This window comes from Arvicola amphibius, chromosome 6 (genome assembly GCF_903992535.2).
Source record: "Arvicola amphibius chromosome 6, mArvAmp1.2, whole genome shotgun sequence".
Taxonomy (NCBI): domain Eukaryota; kingdom Metazoa; phylum Chordata; class Mammalia; order Rodentia; family Cricetidae; genus Arvicola; species Arvicola amphibius.
Genome location: NC_052052.2, coordinates 145,649,819 through 145,672,908, shown reverse-complemented (window position 1 = coordinate 145,672,908; position 23,090 = coordinate 145,649,819). Strand labels below are relative to the sequence as shown.

Genomic DNA, 23,090 nt, shown 5'->3' with positions numbered 1-23,090 from the left:
AGTCAGAAAAGCCTGGCTTGTCTTTAGCGGGGCATTCATAAGTGAAATGAGTCTCTATGTATTCATTTGGGAGCTGGGTGGTGGGCCCCCAAAGATAAAAAAAATACCAACTACAATCCAGAGCCTGGACCTGCCTCTGCTACCTCCAAGTTGTGGGGCCATGAGAAGGCTAAGTTCCCTGAACCTCAGTTTCCTCACCTATACAGTTGGAGTCTGAAGATGTCATGAAACTAGAGAGTTGGGAGGGAACTACTGTCCCCAATGCGTTAGGAAGTGTAGGCTGTGCCGCTCAGTCAGCTGTCAGTGCACACCTGGAAATGCCACTAAACTTTCGATGAGAAATAAACAATAGAAGCGCTTAAACCCCAGCCAGCAATGTGTGAATCGAACGGGGGCCATCGAGGATGAAAGGAAGCCTCTCCTGGCTGCTCCCCAAGCCCAGCTATCTGCACTCAGAGGCTGGTCCCTGTCTGTATCCCACTGTGTGACCAGTCCTGGGCCAGCCTGAGCTCTAAGTGCTGCAGGATGCAGTCAGAGCCCACCTGTTGGGGTTGTACTCGAGTGCCCCGACCTCCTCGCTGGCCTGCAGCAGGTCCAGGATGCCTGCGGCTGAGCTCCCACTCTCCTTCTTGACTTTGGCATTGCGGCCTGGCTTGGTGTCCGTGTCAATATGTAGAGAGCCCTCATCAGAGGAGTCGTCACTCTGAGGAGCCAGAAAGAGAGAGCAGCCAGTCAGGGTAGGACACTGGGGGAAGGTGGAGGGGGAGTCCTTCAAGAGGAAATGAGCTTTAAAGAGCTCTGGCCTAATGAATGCTACAGGATAGTCTCAGGCTCATGCAATGGGCGAGGCTCTCATGAGACAGATGTGGGTGCCAAGTCTTTCCTAGGGCTGTTGAAACCACAAAGGTTAAAGTGGTCTTCATACCCTCTGCCTCTTTTCCAAGAGGAAGCCTCAAATTCCATCAGGACGCTATGACTCAAAACCTCTGGCCTAGATAAGCTTATCCCAGCAAGAGGTTCATGTTCTTCCTGGGCTCCCCAGAAAACATGGGACCTCAGCAATGACCCTTTTCCCCAAGAGAGTCAGTCTTGGAGGTCACCTTAGTGTAAGAACGTGCTGGCGGGGAACCACTCCCTGTCACTCCTTTACCTGGGGACAAACTTTGCTGCATTTATCTCCCACGGAGCAGTTAATCCCCGTGCCAAGGACTGAGCAAGACCTTGTCCTTCCTCCGCTGAGCCCCGTCCACGGCAGGCGAGGGTGAATGTCCCTGCACATCCTGCAGAAGCGTGCTGCAGAGGCTGAGGGCACAGCTAGGTGGCTCACCTTGTATACTGCAGAGTCCAGCTTCGGTTTCGTGGTGGGCATGAGGAGCGCCTCCTTCTTGTCCAACAGGACTGAAAGCACAACAGACAGGAGTCAAGTGGAGGCCTCCGGGGCATTGGCCAAGACCACCTGGAACCTCTTGCCCGCGCCCACCACACTCACAGGACAAGTCCCTTTTGGGGGCGTTCTTCTTCCTCCTGATGGGAAACTCGTCTATCTTCAGCTCCCCATCATCTGAAACATACTCATACTCATCACGCACGGGCTTGGCCTTGTCCTCTTTGAAGCTCTGCAAGGTCCCGAACACACCAGGGCTGCTCGGAGGCCTGAGGGCCTTGGAGCTAGAGTAGAAGGGATAGGTCAGCAGGTGACCCCAGGGCCCTGAGGCTAGCAGACAACAGAACCTTACAGGGACCTGGAAGAAAGCATCCACCTGGAAGGCAAGCAGCTGGCCAGGGACTATGCAACCCTTAGTTTTGACTGGGGAATCTGCTCATGGGAAGGGAAATGGCCCAATCCTATAGCTCCCTCCTTCCCTCCATGTCACCTGGTATGAGGCCCAATCAAGCACTGTGGAGAAAGACCTAAGTTCTGGAATGATCTACCCACTTTGATTCTGACAAGCACAGCTTCCACCCTCCTTGCCAGCCTGCCAGAGTTTAAATCAAATCCAACCTCATGTCTTTTGATGCATACTTATTTTTACAAAACAAAACAAAACAAAAAACCAATAGCACTTTAGGGCTGAGCCACAGGGCACCTCTACTGGGCTATGAAATATTGTGTGTCTCTCTTCTTGCTATGGCAAGGCAAGGATGCTGTTTTCCCCATGAGTAGATCAGGCTTAGGCCTCTCTGGACCTTCAGGACAGACTTTCTCAATAGGAAGGACAACAAGCTGAACAGAATGTTGGCCACACTGACAGAGAGCACACCAGGCCATAGTAACCTCCAGCATCCTTGGAAAAGGCTGTGGTCCTGCTGTCTTACTAAAGCACAGACACCACACCCGTGCACGTGTGTATGCGTATGGCTCCAGAGGCTCGTCTATTTTGTCTGCATATTCTGAATGCGTGGCCCTGCCATAGAACTGATGTCACTGGAAAGCTTCTTTGAGACCCAGAAATGACACTTCTAATGAAATGACAGAAGCAGACTCATCCAATCAGGGTAGCAAGGCCAGGCCCGTGTGGGTTCCACTCCACCAAGTAGCTATAAGTGCATCCACTTGGCCCCAGCCCTGTTTCTCCATCACCCACAGGCAACGGGGATACCTCACAGGACACGCCTGTCACCCTACACCGTGTGGGGATTATGGATGTGGCACAGGTGCCTGTGTGTTCTCTTCCTGCCCACAACTAAAACCAAGGCCACAGTGACCATGCTGAGACTCACCTAGGTCCGAAACTGGCACCTCCCCTTTCAGTTCAGCATCCCCCGAGGCCCTCCACCCCCAAATCTGCACCCTTCCCCATGGCTTCCATCACAGCCATAAGTTTATGTGGACTCTTGTATTTACTGAGATTGCATCGTCCTGCCCTACTGGCCACTGGGCTCAGAGACCTGTGCCCTAATCCCTACTTGATCCTCAGCATTAGTTCATGCCAGGTACTCTGCCGGGGAACCCCTGCTGCCTCGCTGACCCTCACTATAGCTGTATTCTCCATGTACCCTGGAAGCAGAAACAAAGGTGTTCCATGCAACAGAGTGGCAGTGAGCGAGTCAATGACTCTTGAAAGAGCCACTGAAGGGTATCAACCAAATGTACTGTGTGTGCGCGCGCGTGCGTGCATGCAATGAGGGTATATAAATGTCTATATATGTATGGTGTGTGAGGTGTATGTCTGGTATGGACAGTGTTGGTAGAGGTTATGATGAAATGTATATGTTTGTGTGTATGATGTCATACATACATGAAGTACAATTTGGACTGTCCACTGGTGTGTGCATGTGACTGATATGTCTGTGGGTATAGAACGATGCACAGTATTTGTTATGTGTAGTGTAGACTGCATGCACAGTATGGGAACATGTATGTGATATGGGACATCTGTAGGTTCACCCTCGCCCCTGCCCAGGCTCTCACATACCCCAGAAGTTTTCTGTTGGAGAAAGAAAAGGAGAACTTGTCCTTGTTCCCAGTCAGGGGTGACTTCTCCAACCTCTGCTCCTCCTCCATTTTCAGTAAAGAGTCAGGTTTGCTGTTCTGAAAGCAAGACCAAGGTTGTCCCTGAGCCCACTGGAATGAGGGGCTAGTATTCCAATCCATGTTAGTGGGTGCAGCTGGGGACTAGATCATGCCCAGGAAAGCTGTTCACAGATGCTAAGGCTGGTCTAGTCATCAGCATGCAGGACCCACCCTGGAGTGCTGTGCAGCCTCAGGGAATGGGAACCCAGACCAGAAACAGGACCATGGAGAATGAAAGGATGGAGGAAGACAAGGAGAAGATGACACTTCGGTTTTGTTCCCACACTGTCCACAGACGGTGGCCTATAGGAGGTCACGTGCACGCCAGACTCACACAGACTTTCCTCAGGCCCCACCTCCTGGGGACAGAACATACGCTACCACAGGGCTACACCCCACCCTCACCTTGTACTTCCACTTGGCCTCTGATTTGCTCTTCGTTTGCTCTCGGATTTCCAGTCTTTCCACGTCATTCTGCGTGTGGATTGTGTCCTTATTGGGAACACTCAGGACACTCTTTGGGGTCTGCAAACAGAACAGCCATGACCCAAAGGTGGACAGAAAAGGTGAATGGGCTGGGGTTACGATGGCACAGAAGCCCAGTGATTCACTCCTGCTGGTCCACACATCAATCCATTCATCCACTTGTTCATTCATCCATCCATTCCTTCATCTGCCCATTTATCTATCTGTTCATTTAGCCTTCATTTCTCATTCAACAATCCACCACCTATCTGTCCTTCATCCACCTGTTTATCCATTTATCTACCTATCCGCCTGTCCATCTATTCATCCACTGTCCATCAGCTGACCAACCCACCCATCCACCTACCTACCCATACATACATACATCCTTCTCTCCCCCCCTCCTTGCCCCAGAATAACAGCACCAATGGAAGATTACAAGGCATGGGCATGGCCCCCAACATGTAGGAGAGAAGTATACTCATCCTGGAAAGAGCTCACGACCAATAGTCCTTAATCTCCTGGTTCAGTATGACCCTTCAGTGAGCCCATCTCTCTCTGTCCACCGGGGCTCAGGCCCTCATAACAACCCTTCTCCTAGTGTCCTCCTCAAACTGATGCCTTGTATATCTTCAAGGCCTTAGTCCAGAGGTGGGTTCTAGTACTTGGGAAAACTAAGCAGGGTGGCCTCTGCCTAAAGACCACCAACCTACATCAATCCAGTGGACCTCCTGTGTGCTACCCCGCCATGGTATAAACATGCTGTGCTAGCTCTCTCCAGGGGCCTCACTGCTCTGTGGGATCTGCCAGGGGTCTTGGCCTGATGTGCAGGCCTAGTGGCTGGCACAGACAGGGAAGTACTTTGGACAGATTTATCAACAGGCAGACCCTGGACCCCTGTATTCTCTGGAGACCATACTCCACAGCTGGTCTCCCCTCCCCACCCAGTAACAAAGAAGAGCAAAAAACATGTCAGTCCTTGCTGTTCCCTCTGGTGTGACCTCAACACATTAGGGGAAGGAGCTCAAGGGCCCCACCTTTCCTTTCTTGGGTGGCTCCATCTTGGTCAGCGCTTCCTTTGTGTGGGCCTCAAGCAGGTCCAGGTTGGGGATGGTAGGTGAGGCTGACTCCTTGCACTTCTTCCCTTTCTTCTTGCTTCCATCCTTGAGCTTCAGGGTTTTGGGGGGCTTGGGGGGCTTAGAGGGCTTGGGGATTTTGGATGGCTTGGGCATCTTCACAGTCTTGGGTGTCTTTTTTTTGGACACTTTCTCCAGGAGGGATCGAGGTGGGGTAGCCTCAATAGGAGATGGCGGTTCCTCCTTCTCCCGGTCCCCATCACAGACCTCATCTGAGGAGGTGACAGCATTTACTTCAGGTCGGACAGTTTTGGAGGCGTTCTGGTGTGGGAAAAGGAGAGGATCATTTGTGTTCCCTCTAGACCACGACAGGACTCGGGGGACCCTTATAGCCAGAAAGGAGCACACAGCCCACACCATGTGACATCCATATTTGCTCCACGTGGTCAAGGGGTATGCCGCATGCTCACACGCTGTCCAATAACATCAAGACATGTTCACAGAACCCTAGAGCCTTGTGTGGCACACTCACATTGTCCCAGTCCGCCATCATTCAGTCCCCACTTCCTGGGGCTATTCTGCCCTACCCAGGCCCAGTTCCTCCAGACTCAGGAGAACTGGGACTCAGACTGGACTCAGGGTTCCCCACTCTTCTCTCCCTTCACCTTTATCCCCAAGCACTCTCCACATACTGGGCACAACACTAACGCAGAGAAAGTTCCCTGGCAGGCTCGTCCCATGGGTCCGTCACCCTGGCATGGCCTTACCTCGCTGAGCCTGATCTCTTTGGCCAGGTCCTTGATGAGCTGTGAGGGCCGGAAGTGCTCGGGGAGCTCGTCCTCGTGCTCTGCCAAAGCCTGTGGAACAGTGGGGTCAGTGCCAACCTGGCCACCGCAGCACCTCAGTCTTTCCCTGTCCTCCCAGCCAGGGCCATGGCTATCCCATGGGGTGAGAGGCTGCCATGGAGCAAGGCCTGGTGGCCAAGATCCTGGGCCCTGTCTCTGTGAGCCTCTTCTGTTAGTGGAAAAGACTGGGCCTTGTCTGATGCCACCACCAGCTAGATGACTATGGAGTGGATGTGGCCAGCTTTCTCTTCCTGACCATGTAGTTAAGGTGAGGTGGGAGGGACCCCTGGACTGTCCCAGCTCTGAATCTCAAGAAGATGCCAACCATTGAGTGGTCCCAGGAGAACACTGGCAGCCACTCTACCAGGCCCACACATGGGTAGAGAGGCCGTGGACATGGCTCCCACCTGGCCTCTGCTAAGGCTCTCTGAGACCTCCCACTTTTCTCTCCGACCTAGAAGTGACCACTTGTCCCTCAAGTAGCAGGTGAACAGGTACTCTGCATAGCGAGAGCCCCTAGCAGGAGACAATATCACAAGGTAACCCTAGGCTAGGCCAGACTCATTTCTCCTTCTGTAGCGACAATCCAGGCAAGAGGATAAAGTCAGCGGAACGCTTTTATCCTCGTGACCTCTGAGAAACCGTTCCCAGGGGCTGGAGGAAACCAGTGCACAGGAAGAGGATAAGGGGGAGGGAAAGGCGCCCCAGGTCACAAAGCAAGTTAGCTGAGAGGCTACATCCACAGGCTGTGTGGATGCTGAGTGACAGGAGCTACGAGTATCCAGATCCAGATGTGTGGTCCATGCACCAGCCCTTCCTGGGGCCCTCCCTGCCCTCTCCAGGTTATCAGAAACTTGTCCTAGCCAAAACTCCTGAGGGAATCTAGCCCTGCGGCCAATGAACCCAGGCTGGCCCAGTCGACCTACATCTGTCCAACACACCCCTCAGGGGATCGTGGTTAGAGTCGGCAGGCCAGCTTAGACCGCCTGGGGAAGACAGTGCCTACACTCGCTCTGTAGGACACACACTTGTTCTCTTCCCCACCCACTCCCTGTTCCCTCAGACAAGAACACAAGTGAGTGCTCCCTACCTGCTTCTTCGTCCATGACCTAAAAGCACCATTGAGAATTTTAGCTCCTTGGACTAAATGTGGGGGCAGCTGTTTCCCAGACTTGTGAGAACCTGGGAAGGACACGATAGGTTAGTGTGGTGGCTGCTTAGCCTGCCCCAGCAAGAGGCCTTCCAGAGGCCACTGCCCCAGGGCACCAGTCCAACTGCCAACGGTTCTCCTTGGAATCTGGGGTACCTGCCCACCTGGCACCTGCCCTGCAGGGAAATGACTGACCTCCCATCTCTTCCCATCCCACATGAAGCTTACCAAACAGGGCTTGGGCAGGCCTTGTCTATTTCCCCTCTCTGCCCAGGATCCCCAACCCTGTCTAGGTGGGTCAGAGCTTACACTAAGTCCCCAGGGACCCTCTTATCCTGTGTCCTAAGGGGGCATGACCAGGGCTCACAAAGGGCCAAGATGTCCCTTAGACCAGGACTGCAGGCTCAAGTCACCCAACCTGGAGTGACAGGTACCTTTGAATGCTTCCAATAGGTGCTTTCCCATGTACCAGCAGGCAGTTTCAAAGTTGGGAAACTGAGTCAGGCTGCCTAGTTTTAACCTTCTTTCCACCTCATACGCCCTGGAAGCCACAGAAAAGAATGAGTCAGTGCAGGGAGCATCAAGTAGGCCACACCAAAGGGAGATCCAGGCTACTGAGCCAGCTCAGCCTCCCCTGGACCTGAAGAGATTCAAAGTGATGGCCACTATGAGTTGAAGCAGTGGGTTGTGGTTACTAGAGAGGTTGGCCATAGTCCAAGAAAGATGACAGCAGCCTTCCTGATCCCAAACCACCGCTAGGCTTGCCCTAGCCCAGACCATGGAACCCGTCCCTCCTTCCCTCAACACAGAGATGTCAGCACAGCAACCCATAGCTGGGTCCAGCCAGGAGTCTGGCTATGGTGCCCGTTGGGCAGCCTGGTCCAAGGGTAGACAGCACTGCAGGAGTCCCTACCTCATCTGCATCTCCACACTGAGGCTGTGGAGGAAATGTCCAGCGAAGGCTAGGCAGTCCACGGGCGTAAGTGTGGCATATATCCAGCCTGAGGGAGACATGCAGAGCTGTGGCTAGCTTCTACCTTCTTCCCATAACCGCTTTCACCTTCCCCACTCACCATGGACTACATACAGCTCCTACCATCCCAGGCTTTGCCTCATTGTTCCTCCCTGCTTGGGCCAGGTAGGAACCTCTGAGAAAAATGGAGAGTGGAATGTGTCTGAGGTAACACCCTAGTACCAGACAGATAGAAACTGAGGCTTTGGAGACAACGGGACATAGTCAGGACACCCCAAGGCAGCCCTGCCATCAGGAGAGGGAGCCCAATCTCAGACCTGCACACACACAGGGGTGAGAAGAGGCAGGGCTGGAATTGTCACTCTTCCTAGAGGCTGAGATTTATCTCTAAGTTATTCCAGGGGATGGAGCTGGGGCCAGACTCCAGAACTAAAAGACCTCCCAAAGTAAGTGTGGCTTCAGGGAGGGGAGGTCCTAGAGCCAGAGTCAGAGGCTGAGTTCAGTTGGGCTCTGGGGCCTCATTTGGATCCTGACTTTAAACAAAAAGCCATATACATAATCATAAGGAAAGCTGTGAGTGGATCAGCTCCTGCCTGGGACAGTGGGGCCTGTGCCCCATTCTCAGGATGTGGTCATTTACTTCAGAGGGAAGGAGTCTTTCAGACTGGACTTTTCAGCTCTGGGATTCACCCTCCCAGGAGAACATGGCAACCTCAGCTGCTCACGGCATACTTTATTGTATTAGTTTAAGTGTTCCTTAGGAACAGTTCTAATACTCCTCCAGAGCTACTGACTGAGCCAGGTCTCCCATGCCAAAACCAGCTGCCACACAGCCCTGAGGTAACCTGGTGCTGGCTAGGGCAGGTCCACCACCCAGGCCTCCCACTGTGAAAGGCCCACTGCTGGTCCTTCTGTGAGGGCTGGGCCAGCCAGGGACAGCAAGACACTCCAGCATGAGAAACAGGCAGTGAGTATGACAGCCAGTCAGCCTGGCTCCTGCACACTCACCTGAGGGGATGAAGAGGGTCTGTCCCTGCTTGACAGTGCACTTATAGCACTTGTCTACCTGGTCGGCAAAGAACATCTCGCTGTGGTTGGAGGCTGACCGCCAACGCTCATACAGGGAGATGTTGGCTGAGGCTGGCCGGATGAGATAGAAGATCTTCTCCCCCTGCAAAAAGAGCCCACTGGTAGAGCCACAAGACCAGGGATTTGGGGCAGAGGCCACCTGGTGCTGGGCTGCTGAGATGTAAGATAATCTGCTGGGTGTTAAGGATGTTGGGGTGGGGGCAGAGCCCACTGGGTGCTGAGGATGCTGGGGTGGGGGCAGAGCCCACTGGGTGCCGAGGATGCTGGGGTGGGGGCAGAGCCCACTGGGTGCCGAGGATGCTGGGGTGGGGGCAGAGCCCACTAGGTGCCGAGGATGCTGGGGTGGGGGCAGAGCCCACTGGGTGCTGAGGATGCTGGGGTGGGGGCAGAGCCCACTAGGTGCCGAGGATGCTGGGGTGGGGGCAGAGCCCACTAGGTGCCGAGGATGCTGGGGTGGGGGCAGAGCCCACTGGGTGCCAAGGATGCTGGGGTGGGGGCAGAGCCCACTGGGTGTTGAGGATGCTGGGGTGGGGGCAGAGCCCACTGGGTGCTGAGGATGCTGGGGTGGGGGCAGAGCCCACCGGGTGCTGAGGATGCTGGGTGGGGCAGAAGTCATAGGGTGCTGGGGAACACTGGGATAGATGGAGATCCCCAGGGTTCTGGTAACATTATGAGTGGGGCAGAGTCTACAGGTGTTAGAGACTCTTTCCCAGGGAATATAGCCTACTAGAAGCTGGGGTACAGAGGCAGGCAGCAGGGTCCACTGGTGCCTAGAGACAATGGGCGCCCTTCACAGCCTGCCAGGGTCAGGTGATGGGTTCTGACCTGAAAAGCATCCTTACAGGCTTGCCACTCCCACCTGCAATACTGCTTTGAATTTTGGAAGTCTGCCTGTTAGGGAGGTTCTAGGTGTGTGAGCCTGATATGGTCAGGAGCAGCACACACATTATCCATGGCACTACAAATCCCATGTGTGCTCAGGGTAATAAAAACACAAACTGCCACGCAGCAAGTCTTTAACAGCTCTGCTCTCGAGAGCTTTAGGGCTTCCAGACTGGACTAATGCTAGTCATCATTTCCTGGGTGCCAGGCCCTGCACCCAGAGCAGAAAGAGCCTCATCCTCATGCTCTGGGAACAGACGCCATGATGACTTCTTAGAATCTCACAGACCCAGAAAGGGTATGAGTCCAGCACCCCAGGTCCAGCACAGCTAGTCTGCAGATGTATAGTGGCTGCTGGCGGAGCCCAGGCTCAGGGTTTCTGTTGTTCTATACATCTTGTTCTCTTAAGTCCCCCTTTGCCTCCATGATAAGCCCCTCAACCCTCCCTCAGATACCTGACATCTTGCCTGCAGATGTCAGTGTAGTTGCTGAGAGGTCTTCCCAGCACCTCTGCACTCTACTTGGGGCATTAGGTGACCCAGTGACCTCCCATAATTGTTAATGAGCCCTAAGGACATTAGAAACGGGAAATACATATATGTCACTAGTACCTCTACCCATACACATCTAGTGGGCTTCCTGCCCAGAACTGGTCATCCCAGTATCCCCCCTACACTGGAAATGGGTAACTTCCTGGCCACAGACAGGGCTTGGAGGGGCTGTAATCTTGAGGACAGAGAATAGGAGGCAAAAGGGTGAGCTATGTTTTGAGGGATGTGGCTCACCTTGAGGACATGGTACCAGGCCGAGGCACCCCCAGAGTCTATGTGGAAGTCGGTGTAGCTGTCCTTCACACAGATCAGGCAATACTTGGTCACCTTGGGCTTGGCCAGCAAGGCGTCATCAGGCCAGTAGTTTTCCACCCACGATAGTTTCTTCACAATGTCAGGTGGCTCCACAAAGCTGGACATTCTGGGGCCATAAAAGGAAGAGCAGTCAGGGAATGGGGCCCAGAGCTTCCATTTTTAATGCATTCTAAGGTAGGAACAGTACAAGGCTCCTTCCACATGCTACCTCGTAAATCTGCAGGCCCTGGGCAGCCATATCACTTTATAGGGGAGTAAACCAAGAGCTCCAGAGGGTAGAAGGAGCCCAGTCACTGTGTGGGGCTGTGGAGGCCAGAGAGGATATTGTCTCTTCCTCAGGAAGAGGGGTGAGCCTTTAAAGTGGCCCACTGGAGTTGGTACCAGAAGACTCTCTGAAGAAATGCTTCTCACATGGCCCAGTGCCTCCTGTACCATTTGAAGAAAAGCCACCTCTCTCTGGGGCAAACACAGGCCAGAGACTCCCTGTCACATTTATTTGTGGTCAAATCAGTTATGTCACTTTCACAGAAGGTAGGAAAAGGCAGAGGTGACCTGGTGTGCTGGTCAGTTTCTTTCAACTTTACATAAGCCAGAGTCATCTGACAAGAGGGAACCTCATTTGAGAAAATGCCTTCATCAGACTGGCCTGTAGGCAAGCCCCACAGCGTTCTTCCATGGCCTCTGCTGCAGTCCCTGTCTCCAGGCTCCCTCCCTGATGTCCCTGCATGATGGACCATAGCTATAAAATGAAATAAACCCTTTCCTCCCCAACTTGCTTTTGGTCATAGTGTCTTTGACAGCAACAGAAGGTAATCTAATACACCTGGGGTTTATTGAAATGTCAGTCCCCATGTGCAGTGACAGAGAAGCAGATTTGAATGTTCTTGCTACCTCGGGCCACACAGGGTCTGTCATGCCTCTACACCTAGCCCTCAGATCTCTACTTTGCTTCTGTTGAAGTCTACATACACCCTGACCAGGCTGTCTGGAGTAGATCCATATAACCTGACCCTCTGTGTCCATCTTACATATGAGACAGCCTTTCCCATACCTAGTTGGACTCCAGCACCCCTGACAACCCCTAGTCCCTAACCTTCTTCCACACCCTCAATATGACCCATGCAAGTTCTGCAGTTGGGGACGACCTCTCTGTGGGACAGGCACCGTATATGTCCACTCTGCTGACCCCTACATTCAGTGTACATGAACAATCCCTCTCAGGGACCCCAGGGAACTCATGCTTCCTTCTGTAGCAAATCAATAAAAACCCTCATTCGGATGAAGCCTAGGACCCATAAAAGCCATCAACCAGGCTCTTCTCCCTGTCTGTGCTCTCTGATCTTCATGTGTGTGACCTCCAGGCTTGCTATGTCTCTCCTGGCCAGTGTACGGGAGCTCTCCACCTCCATGAAAATGCCACCAAGAATCACAGCCTGGCCCTGCTGCCCCAGCCTCAAGAAAGGGCAGAGACTATACATAACTGACCCACAGACACCCCATCCCTCAGGGATCATGCTAATAATAACACCCGGGACTGTTGGGATGCCTGTGAGTGGCCTCGTAAGTCGAGGCAAGTAGTAGGGCTAGGGGAGAAACAGAGCAGCTTCCATGTAGGTGTGCACACAAAGGTGTCGGGACATGTGGCGGGGAGTTTACGATGGAAGTGTTGAGTGTGGTACCAGGGAGAGTCACAGTGCGTTGAGAGCTTCAGTCAGGAGGGAGCTGTGTGTTCATATAATGAATATGTTGCAGATATCCTGACCATGTCAGTGCTGTGTCTCAGAGTGTTCATGAGTGTAAATGTCTGTGTGAGTATGTCTGTCTGGAATGTGCCTACATCTTGTTCTACAAGTATGTCCTGATAATGGGTGTCAGTGTGCTGCTTCAGTGTGACGTGAGAGTGTGCCTTTGTGCTGTGCCTTAGTGTGTCCCTAGGCAAGCATGAGTGTATTACGAGTGTGAGGAGGTGTGCACAGTGTCATGAGTGTATATCACAGTATTGTGCTTCTGTGTTTGCGTGTCATCTCAGCACACCATCACTGTGTGTGAGGAGCATGTGCCTCTGGAAGGGACTCACTCATACTGCCTCAATGGCTTTCTCTGGGAGTGGGGTGGTTTCCTGTTTGCTCCTATTTCCTCTGAGTTGTTGCAGAGTGCTTTAAGAGAAAGGAGAACCAAGCCTGCATGGGGATTTCTGGGCAGCTCACAGAACAGCAGCAGGCCACTCAGAGTAGGACACCAAGTCAGGCCTTGCAGCCTCTACCCAGGGCAGAACCTCAAGCAAGACCTCACAGTCCCCACACCAGGGAAGAACCCTGAACCAGGTTTCACAACCCCAGAACCCCATGAAGGACCCAGAGTCAGCTCTTAGAGTCCTGACACCATCCTGAGAACTAGAGACTAGTGGCACTAACCCTGAGCCGGGCCCACCAAAGCCCACCCCAGAGCAGCCTGTCACCTGGTGTCTGAGAATTCGAGGTTGGTCACATTGAGGACACGCTTGCGGTTGGTGCTATAGTAATAGTCCACAAATTCTTTCAACTTCATTTTGCAGTCTTTCTGCTTTGTGACGTCTGTCACATCCACGCTTCTCTCTGGCCCTGGGGAGGAAGTGGGAAGACATGAGCATGCCAGGAAAGTGCTATGGCCTCCCTAGAGGACATGATGAGGGTAGACACTTACATGTCCTCAGTTGCCCTTGTACACTCTCCTATGGGCAGTGCCCCCACAGAACAGATAAGGGTTGACCTTAATCTCCTCTACCTCCAATTGCTGTGGATTCAAGTAACCAATGCTCCTTTCTTGGACCTAGTAACATAACACTGTGAAGCAGTGAATCTCTCCTCAGTTAGAAAGACCATGTCAGCAAATAAATATACCAGTGCATAGTCAACGTGAGCTGAAGATAACAACAGACATCTCGAAGATAACATCCACAATAATATTAAAATCCAGGAGCCCTGCATTTCAAAGGCATTTGTTTGGCATGGCTACACAAAGGCTTGGTCCCACCCTGTGCTGCTATTTGGAGGTAGTGAAACTTTTAGGAAGTAGGGAGGATGCTAGATCACAGGGAAATGCTGTGGAATAATCCTCTTGGACACTGTAAAGATTTATCATTCAAATTGGTTCAATAAAACACTGACTGGTCAGTAGCCAAGCAGGAAGTATAGGCCTGATGACCAGACTATGACGGGAAGGGGAAGGGCAGAATCAGAGGAGTCACCAGCAGACGCAGAGGGAGCAGGAGATGGATGTGCCATGACACATGGCAGAGTATAAATAAGAAACAAGGGTTAACTTAAAATGTAAGAGCTAGCTAGTAACAAGCTTGAGCTATTGACCAAGCATTTACAATTAATATAAGCCTCTGTGTAGTAATTTGGAAAGCAGCTGCCAGGTATTTGGGAACAGGTAGATGAGAGAGAAACGCCCAATTACAGGGAAGTCCCTGGAGAGAATTGTAGGACCTTTGTTCCTTCTACCTTTGCTTCCTCATCTCATGGGAATATTATATGACCAGTTTGCACCATCACACTCAATCTTATTAGGGATGCAAAACTTTGGGACCCATGATTATGGACTTGTAGCTATAGAACTATAAGTTCAAATAACCTTTCCCTCTTTGTAAAATGTTTGTCTCAAATATTTTATTACAGTGGTAGAATTCTAATACAGAACTAATATAGGCACCAACTTGCTCTTCTGATTAATCAATAACTAAAGGAGAGAACACTTATTTTGCCCTTTCCGTAGCTGATGAGGAAAAGCTGAAGCTCTTCAAATAACCAAGGATAGAAAAGTCATGAGCGAGAGAGGAAGAGACAATACAGAATGGACAGGCAAACATGCCCTTTGTCCAGGTTAACAGTGGCTGTTCAAACACAAGGTGGAAGCTTCTGTGGACAAGAAGCCTGGACACCAGGCCCCACTGACCATGGCAGCATCATTCATTACAGGTGGGTGTTAGGCACTGTGGGTGTCCTCAAAGATGGAGGCGCACCCACTGGGAAGGGAGAGACACAAATCCTTAAGTGAGAACACAAGGCCCATAAGCCAGAGCTCATGGGCAAACACCCAGGACGCAGTGAGCTGCTGGATGCCACAGCAGGGGCTCTGACAACCAATCACATCCTGGATATGAGAAATTCTGTAGGACCCACAAAACTGACAAAATGGCAGGGTGTGAGGCTGTCACAAAAGAATATGTAAGGGACATGAAAACCTATGGATCCTGTTTAAATCTGAGTCAAATGATCCAATGTAAAGAGTCTTTTGTATTTCTGAAGATAAAACCCAGAACTTTGCACATGTAAATGGGTGCACGTGTGTGTATCATGTATGTGAATGCAAGTGTGCACGTGGAGGTCAAAAGACAACTCTCAGGAGTTGGTCTCCACCTTCTACTCTTTGCTCTTTGTTGCTACATACTCCAGACTAAATGGCTGTGAGCTTCGGGTAACTCCTGTCCCAGGCTTCCATCTCACACAGTAGGGGTGCTGGGATTATAGATGCACACATTAGCTTTTTACGTAGGTTGTGGGAATGTGAACTCAGGTCATCATTACATGGCAAGCCTTCTCAGCAACTCTAAACAGGAATTCTCTGAGGGAACTGGGGAGAATTAGGTCAATGTATAAGCGTATCCAACCTGCAGCCCACAGTCACATGTATCCCAGTATAGCCAAGAATGTGGCCCAACACATTTGTACATGATAACATCATGTCACAGTGTCAGAAGACACCCTGTGACTCCATCATGGAATTATCAATGTGGAGCAGTGACTGAATTGCAAGTATATTTAATACCATGTTCAACTAGCATTGGAGTTCATGCGCAAAACGACGAGAAAATCAACCCACAACTGGTGGGGGGGTGTGGCCAACAGCCAGGTGCACAGGCTTGCTGTTTGTCTCTTTCTTTTGTGTATTTAAAGTGTTCCATGTGCCAGGTGTGGTAGCAGAGACAGGCAGAGCTCTGTGAGTTCAAGGCCAGTTTGGTCTACATAAAGCGTTCCAGACCAGCCAGAGCTACACAGTGAGGTCCTGTCTCAAACAAACAAACAAACAAACAAACAAACATCTTCATGAAAGTTTTGAAGACGGATCATTGGATAAAGCTAAGTATTTACATCTTCTGAGCTCAGAGCTTTAGCACTCATTTACAATGGAGAGTGTGGCCTGTAATGCCTGCACTGGGAAAGAGAAGTGGGGACAGCCACAGAGGGATCACTGGGGCTCCAGGTGGCTCAGGAGCCTTAAGCCTTACCTACTCTCATCAGACAAGGATAAGGCCAGGGTGCTTATACACGGCACAGTTCCTTATCCCAACACCTCCCTACTCCAGGCTCCTACAAGATACACAAAGGACAGTACTCACCCACATAGTTCTCCACGTCACTCACATAGAATGTCGGTGCAGGAACAGATAGGCCCAGTCCATCTTTCTTGGGGACAAGGATGGGCTCGGTGAAGCCATGCTCCTCCATGTAGCTCACAGTGAGCTGGCTGCCTGGTACACGGGACACCACATCTTCAGCACTGTGGAGAAAGGGTGGGTCAGGGACCTCAAGATACCTGGCTATGTGCCGCCCATGCTCCAGGAGGTTGGCCTGCCACAGCACCCTGAAAACTACTAAGACAGCTGTAGGCAAGTTTGTGGTGCTGATTCCAACCACCCACCACTGAGAGCAAGGCACGCAGGTCCACTGGTAACTCTGATGGGGCATGGAAGCCAGGTACCACAATGATGAGAGACAGAAAAGCTCTGCTGTGTTCCTGTATGATGCTGGCCACCCTTTCCACAGAGAGACACCATCACCTGGGTGAATCTCTCTCTCTCTCTCTCTCTCTCTCTCTCTCTCTCTCTCTCTCTCTCTCTCTCTCTCTCTCTCTCTCTCTTTCTCCTTTCTCTCTCTTGCACCCATGCATGGCAAAAACAAATCCTTCTACTTCATCTTCTAGAATCTGTCAAAACTCACAAGCTGATCTAAAGTCCATGGACCACATGAGGGATTCAGAATAACAAACACAATCTAGAAAACATAGAGCAAAGGTTCAGGACCCATAGCTCTGTACTCCACAACTTACTACAGGAGTCAAGTGTGCTCCTGGCACAAGGACAAATATGGACCAGTACCTCAAATTTTGTCAGACATAAATGAGGACACTTACAAGCAAATGATTTCAACAAAGATGCCAAGACTGTCTAATAGCAAAAGGTAGTCTTTCCAACAAGTGATATGGGGGGGGGGGAGTTAGATTTTTACTCCATTCTATATGCAAAAATTAACTCAACTTGTATCAAAGCACACACTAAATGCTACAACTACAAATCCTTTAGGAGAAGACAGGAAGATAAATCTTCATGACCTTGGATTTTGTGAAGGCTTTAGATAGCAACAAGAGCACAAGAAACAAATGGAAGATTAGATAAAAACCAACAACATCAAAAGTACTTTCTGCTTCAAAGGCCACCATCAAGAAAGTAAAAAGACAAACTATGGGACAGGAAGGATCTGCCAGTCATGCACAAGGAGTATGCATCGAGAATATGTAAAGAGGAGCTGGAGAGATGGCTCAGCAGCTAAGAAAGAATACTTCCAGGTGGCTCACATCTACCTGTAACTCCAGCTTCTGGGGCTCCAATGCTCTCTTCTAGACTCTACAAGCTCCTCTACTTATGAATACATAGGGCCACACAGACACAAACACATACACAGAATTCTTAAAAGGCATTACAATGTGCAAAGAATCTTTACAGGTCAAAGACACAAATATTATTTTAAAAGGTGTGAGGGGGTGGTACTGGAGAGATAGCTGGGTGGTTAAAAGCACTCGTTGCTCTTGCTGACGACCCGGGTTTGATTCCTACTACCTACATGACAGCTCAAAACTACTCATAATTCCAGGCTCAGGAGATTTGCTCCTTCTTCTGACCTCCACGGGCACTGAAAATGCACGTGGTGTGCACACACACACAGAGGCAAAACACTCATAAAGTAAATTTAAAAAACGTTAAATATGAGGCAAGATCAGTGAGATGGCTCAGCAGATAAAAGTACCTCCAGGCCTGTTCATGCGCATGAATGCATTTACACACATATGCAAATAAATATAATAAACATTCTTAAAGTGTGAGGCAAAGGGCTGGGGGATCCCATCTCATGAGAGAGAGAGAGAGAGAGAGAGAGAGAGAGAGAGAGAGAGAGAGAGAGAGAGAGAGAGAGAGAGAGAGAGAGAGAGAGAGAATGAATCATGCCAGTTAAACCACACCTAAGACTACAATCTGGACTCCAAATGCAGGTGCACACGTGTGTGTACACACAGTATATGAGGCAAAGGATCTCAGTAGACTCCCTAAGAAAAGTTCACATGTAAATTAAAAGTTGTTCAACATCTCTAGTCATGAAAGGCATGCACGTTGAAATATAAGAGACCACTTCACACCCACAGGACGGCTGGCCAGATCCAAAAGCTAGACAGGAAGGGGAGCTGGAGAACTCCCCTCCTGTAGGCTGGCAGGAATGTCACATGATGCCGCTGCCTCGCAAAGCATCCTGGTGGTTCTCAGACTATTAAATACAGAATTTCCATCTGACCCAGTGCTGCATGCTAACAAATGGAAACATGACCACACAAAAACGTGGATATAAATATTTAGACCACAATTATTCACAGTAGTCAGAAAGCAAAAATATGGAAACAAAAACAGAAACAGCCCAAATGGCCATCAGCTGAATGATATAAACAGCAAGTGGTCCAGCCAGCCAGACAATGGGATATTATTCAACCAAAAAAAAGGATGAAGTCCTGACAAATGCTACAATGTGGATGAGCCTCGAAAAGAATTGGATTAAAAGAAGGCACCCAAACACTGGGTGATTCTATTTCTAGGAAATGTCTCAGATTTACACATGTGAAAATGGGCTCAGCAGGTAAAGGTGCCTGTGTTTTCTCAAGGCCATGGGGGAACGGGAAGTTGGCAGAATTTCTTTGTGGAGATGAAAGGCTCTGAAGTTGACTAATAAAGATGCACACACCTGTGAGAATGCATACACCTGTGAGGATGCATACACCTGTGAGGATGCACATATCTGTGAGGATGCAGACACCAATGAGGATGCACACACCTGTGAGGATGCACACCTGTGTGGATGCATACACCTGTGAGGATGCACACCTGTGTGGAGGCACACACCTGTGAGGAGGCACACATCTGTGAGGATACAGACACCTGTGAGGATGCACACCTGTGAGGATGCACACACCCATGAGGATGAGCACACCTGTGAGGATGCACACACCTGTGAGGATGCACACCTGTGTAGATGCACACACCTGTGAGGAGGCACATGCATGTCAAGAGCTCCTGACTTTAAATGAATGTGTTATAGTAAGTGAACTACATCTCAGTGAAGGTCGGGGAGCTGAGGGAGTAGCACTCAGTTCAGAGGAGCCAGGGTAAACCACTGATCAGTTAATCATGTGACATCACAAAATAAACATCAAAAGAAACCCAGCAATTGAGAACTATTGTGCAATGATACTATCCTTCCAAATTAAGAGAGAAATAAAGATTTCTATCAGACAAACAGAACCAGCCTCACAACTGTGGGTGACCTGGAACAGCTTCCTGAGACTGCTCTTTGTCTACTTCTTTGCCAGAACTCAGACAGAACAAGGGTGTAGGCAGTAGAGGGAAGGAAAGGCCTCTACCACGTGGCAAGGGCAGAGGTAGGCGGCCAGAAAACAGGACAGAGAGAGGTACTTTCCACCCAGAGGAGAAAATGTCAACAGCAGAGCCAGTGTGTGTCCTGAAGAGGTGTACACAGAAGAGAGAAACGACCTGGCTATGGAAGGCCTGAGGCTCCTGCCTCCACAGCAGGTTCCTGGATCCCCTAGAAAGGGAATTCCCAATAAAAGTAATGTGTACTGAGAGGGACAGTACACACAGCCTTGTGTGCAGTGATCAGAAGATGGAGAAGGAGGCAGGGTTTCAGTGGATGGGTCCACCCCGTAGACAGCACTGCCTGGACCCCACCAGGAGAAGGCCCACCACCTGAGGAAGATCTGCCCAGCTGAGAAAAGCCAATCATCCGTAGAAAGCACTTCACCTGGAAAGGCCCAACCACCCAATGAAGGACCACCACCTGGGTAAGAATGACTGGTCCACCCGCCTGAGAAAGATCACCTACCTGGGGAACGTTCGACTCCGCAGCTCCTTGATAAAGAGCTGGCTGCCGTTCTGCACTGGCTTCATGTCTGGCATCTGCCCAGGGCCATGTTTGTGCCAGGTCCGCTTTTTCTTGACTGTAGAGGAGACACAAGATGGGTCTGTTCCAAACACAGCTGCCACCCAACTTTGGAGGCCCCTACACTATAAGAAGACATCCCACTGGGCACTGCAGGGGGCAGAAAGGAAGCTAAGGAGCTCACCAACACAGCAAACTCAAAACCTCTCCCACAGACCCTGCCAGCCCACATTCACATCTCCTTATCTTCATCCCTATCTCTCATAATGGAGGTCAGCTTCCACTCCAGCCCCAGGCCTTCCTCACTCAGGCAACTCTTATAAGGTTCTCAACCCAGGTACTCGCCATCCCACAGTGGGGGACACATTCTGCTTGTCCTCCACAAGAAGAGTTGTCACCTTTCTGCCAGGACCTTTCCTTTCCAACATCTCTTTCCCCACCTTGCAGCCAGTGTACCATGAACAGACCCATGAAGATGGCCGAGGCACAGGGATGTCAAGCAGGCCCTGGTACTGAAGTTGTCATGCAGTCCTCTGAGCAACAGAGGGCAGTGCTGGGAACACCTGGGCGCTCACCGACATCAAAGGGCAGTGACTGCCTGGGTTAGGATGGGGACTGGGTCCCGTCACCCAGCTGAGTGCACGCTGCCACCCGCTGCCACCGTGCTGTGGTTTGCAGAGCAGCACTGCTCCTTTCGCCTCTGTCACATCAGGCACCTTGCCAGGCTCATGTCTAGGAGCCTGAGACTCCTGAACTAATTTTCTTGGTCAAATAAACCTGTTTGATGCCTTAACCAAGACCCACTGGCCAAAATCACCTCAGAGAGCACACAGAGACTTTATGGGGTTGAACCTTACAACCCACACCCCTGTTGCTTAATGAAGAAAAAGCAGCATGGGAGGCCCTGGCTCCTGCTCTTCACTGTACCCACCCATTGCAGGCCCTGCCTCAAGCCAGGCTGGAAGGAACAGGAAGCAGGAGCATGGAAGGCCTTTTGTCACGGGGCTTTGGAGATGGAAGTGTGACTAAAACCAGTGTAACAGACAGCACTGCTCACAGTGGTCATAGGCACTCAGCTCAAAACCGAGACTGGGAGAGAAAGGACTAGGACTTTGGACCGTGGTGTTTGAAGGAGTACAAGCCTCTCAATAACATCAGGAGTCTAACCCCAGTGTTTACACAGCCCCCTCTGAGCACACACACAAATGGACATATGTGCACACACATCTCAGCACACTCTGACTGGCCTGTGCCCCAGATCCTTATGTTGAAATCTTTAGTCCTCAAGGTGATTAGGAAGTGGGGCACCTGAGAGAAGACTGAGTCATGGAATTGACATCCAGGTGATGGAGACAGAAAGCACAGGAGGCTCCCTCACCCGCTACCCTGTGAGAAGATGCTAGAGGGGCTAGCACCTTGATTTTGGTCTTCTCTGTCACCAGAATAGCACAAAATGAATCTCCTGCTATTTAAGCAACCCAGCCTGTTGCACGCAGGTAAAACTATAGGCACCTTATGCGCATGTCACCTCCTGGGAGCTGGATGGGAACTGGTGGTAGAGATGGGAACTGGAGCTGGTACCTGGGCTCATGGTTGACTGTGGAGCCTCTGCTCAAACTCCAGTCAAGCCCAGGGACTGAGTCTTGGTGAGGCAGTGCACATGCCTTTCTCAGTGGGTAGGTGGTTGACACCGTGAGGATGCCTGACAGCACGAAAAGAATCAAGCTGTTCGTCACTGATGCAACCTGCTCAGTCCCACACCACACCTACATTCTACCCTGAGCAGACTCAGCAAGAGCCCCTAGGTCAGGACCCCTTCAAACACTCAACTCCAGTTTCCAACTTCTTCCTCTCCACAATCCAGAGTCTCTTAGAAATGACTCCCTGTGGCACCATGAACCATTCAGGGTGACCCTAACATCTTCCAGATCACCTTCACTAGGGACCCTGGGATGAGCACACACAGCCTTACCCCATCCCTCCTTAAGAACATGCCTGCTGGTATCTTTTGATCCAACCCTGCTCTGCAGTGACCCCATCTCCCAGGCCCCACAGGACAGCTCTGGGTCTTAATGGAAGCTCTCCATATCTGTCCCATTTCTTATATAAAGATAAAGAAGACCCTGAGCTTAACAAGGTGCCAGGAGAGTGAGAAGACTCCTTCCTGTCCTTATTGTCAGTGACTTAGAGACATTCTGAGCACAAGTGCTGTGTCTGGGGAGGTCTGGCAGGTGCCTTAAGAGTCCTGAACTGGCAGATGCTGAGGATACACAAGGGTACAACCAGAAACCAGAGCTGCCCCATTATCCAGCAATATGCACTCTAGAGCCAGGCCCTAGAAGAGCCAAGAGACAGCAGACAGAGCCCAGGAACAGGGAGATTCCACCCACCTAGCACCAGCCTCACCAGGAGTTAGGCCAGGCTCCAATGTTCCCAGAGTCTCAGATAGGCCTTGGCTCGCTGAACAGGAGTGTGGGCCCTCCATTTCCCCGTCCCCATTGCCTGTATTCCACGGTTAGCTGAGTACTCTGGTACTGGAGTCCCCTCCCACTTCCTGAGTTGCCTGTGTCTTCCCCATTGACTGTATCCCTACCTCACTGCCCCTACCCCACTGTCTGCATCTCTCTCTGTTTACAGCACCTAATGCACAGAGACAGGGATATGGTCTCTCGGCTTGCACTGAGTACCTGGGTGAGGGTCTCCTGAAAGGGGAGTGACGCAGTGACTATGAAGGGAGTTGGACACAGTCCCCTGTGACCCATCCTAATCCCCCAGCTCAACCAATCCAGCCTTGGGCATGGCATGTGAGAAGTGAAACAGCCAGAGTGTCCACCTGCAGTGTATGTGAGTATTTCTAACACCAACATAGGCAGGAGCCCTGAGGACAGAGGTAAGGTAGATACTCACTACACACACACACACACACACACACACACACACACACACACACACACACACACACGTCAGTCCCTGTGT

The 23,090-nt window shown here is 51.0% G+C and overlaps 1 protein-coding gene across 2 annotated transcripts in view; it reads right to left on the bottom strand.

The window, feature by feature from the left end:
• Phf2 (PHD finger protein 2) overlaps positions 1–23,090 on the bottom strand; it is a 74,778-nt gene that overhangs the window by 10,625 nt on the left and 41,063 nt on the right. For both annotated transcript variants that reach the window (XM_038333628.1, XM_038333629.2), the window contains exons 3-17: positions 20,058–20,172; positions 16,241–16,401; positions 13,319–13,460; positions 10,780–10,966; positions 9,032–9,194; positions 7,964–8,051; positions 7,485–7,591; positions 6,991–7,082; positions 5,823–5,912; positions 5,017–5,376; positions 3,920–4,039; positions 3,417–3,532; positions 1,490–1,668; positions 1,328–1,398; positions 543–703 (exon numbers count right to left, since the gene is read on the bottom strand). In XM_038333628.1, coding sequence (XP_038189556.1) covers positions 543–703; positions 1,328–1,398; positions 1,490–1,668; positions 3,417–3,532; positions 3,920–4,039; positions 5,017–5,376; positions 5,823–5,912; positions 6,991–7,082; positions 7,485–7,591; positions 7,964–8,051; positions 9,032–9,194; positions 10,780–10,966; positions 13,319–13,460; positions 16,241–16,401; positions 20,058–20,172 — 2,152 coding nt within the window. The remainder of the gene's footprint in view (positions 1–542; positions 704–1,327; positions 1,399–1,489; positions 1,669–3,416; positions 3,533–3,919; positions 4,040–5,016; positions 5,377–5,822; positions 5,913–6,990; positions 7,083–7,484; positions 7,592–7,963; positions 8,052–9,031; positions 9,195–10,779; positions 10,967–13,318; positions 13,461–16,240; positions 16,402–20,057; positions 20,173–23,090) is intronic.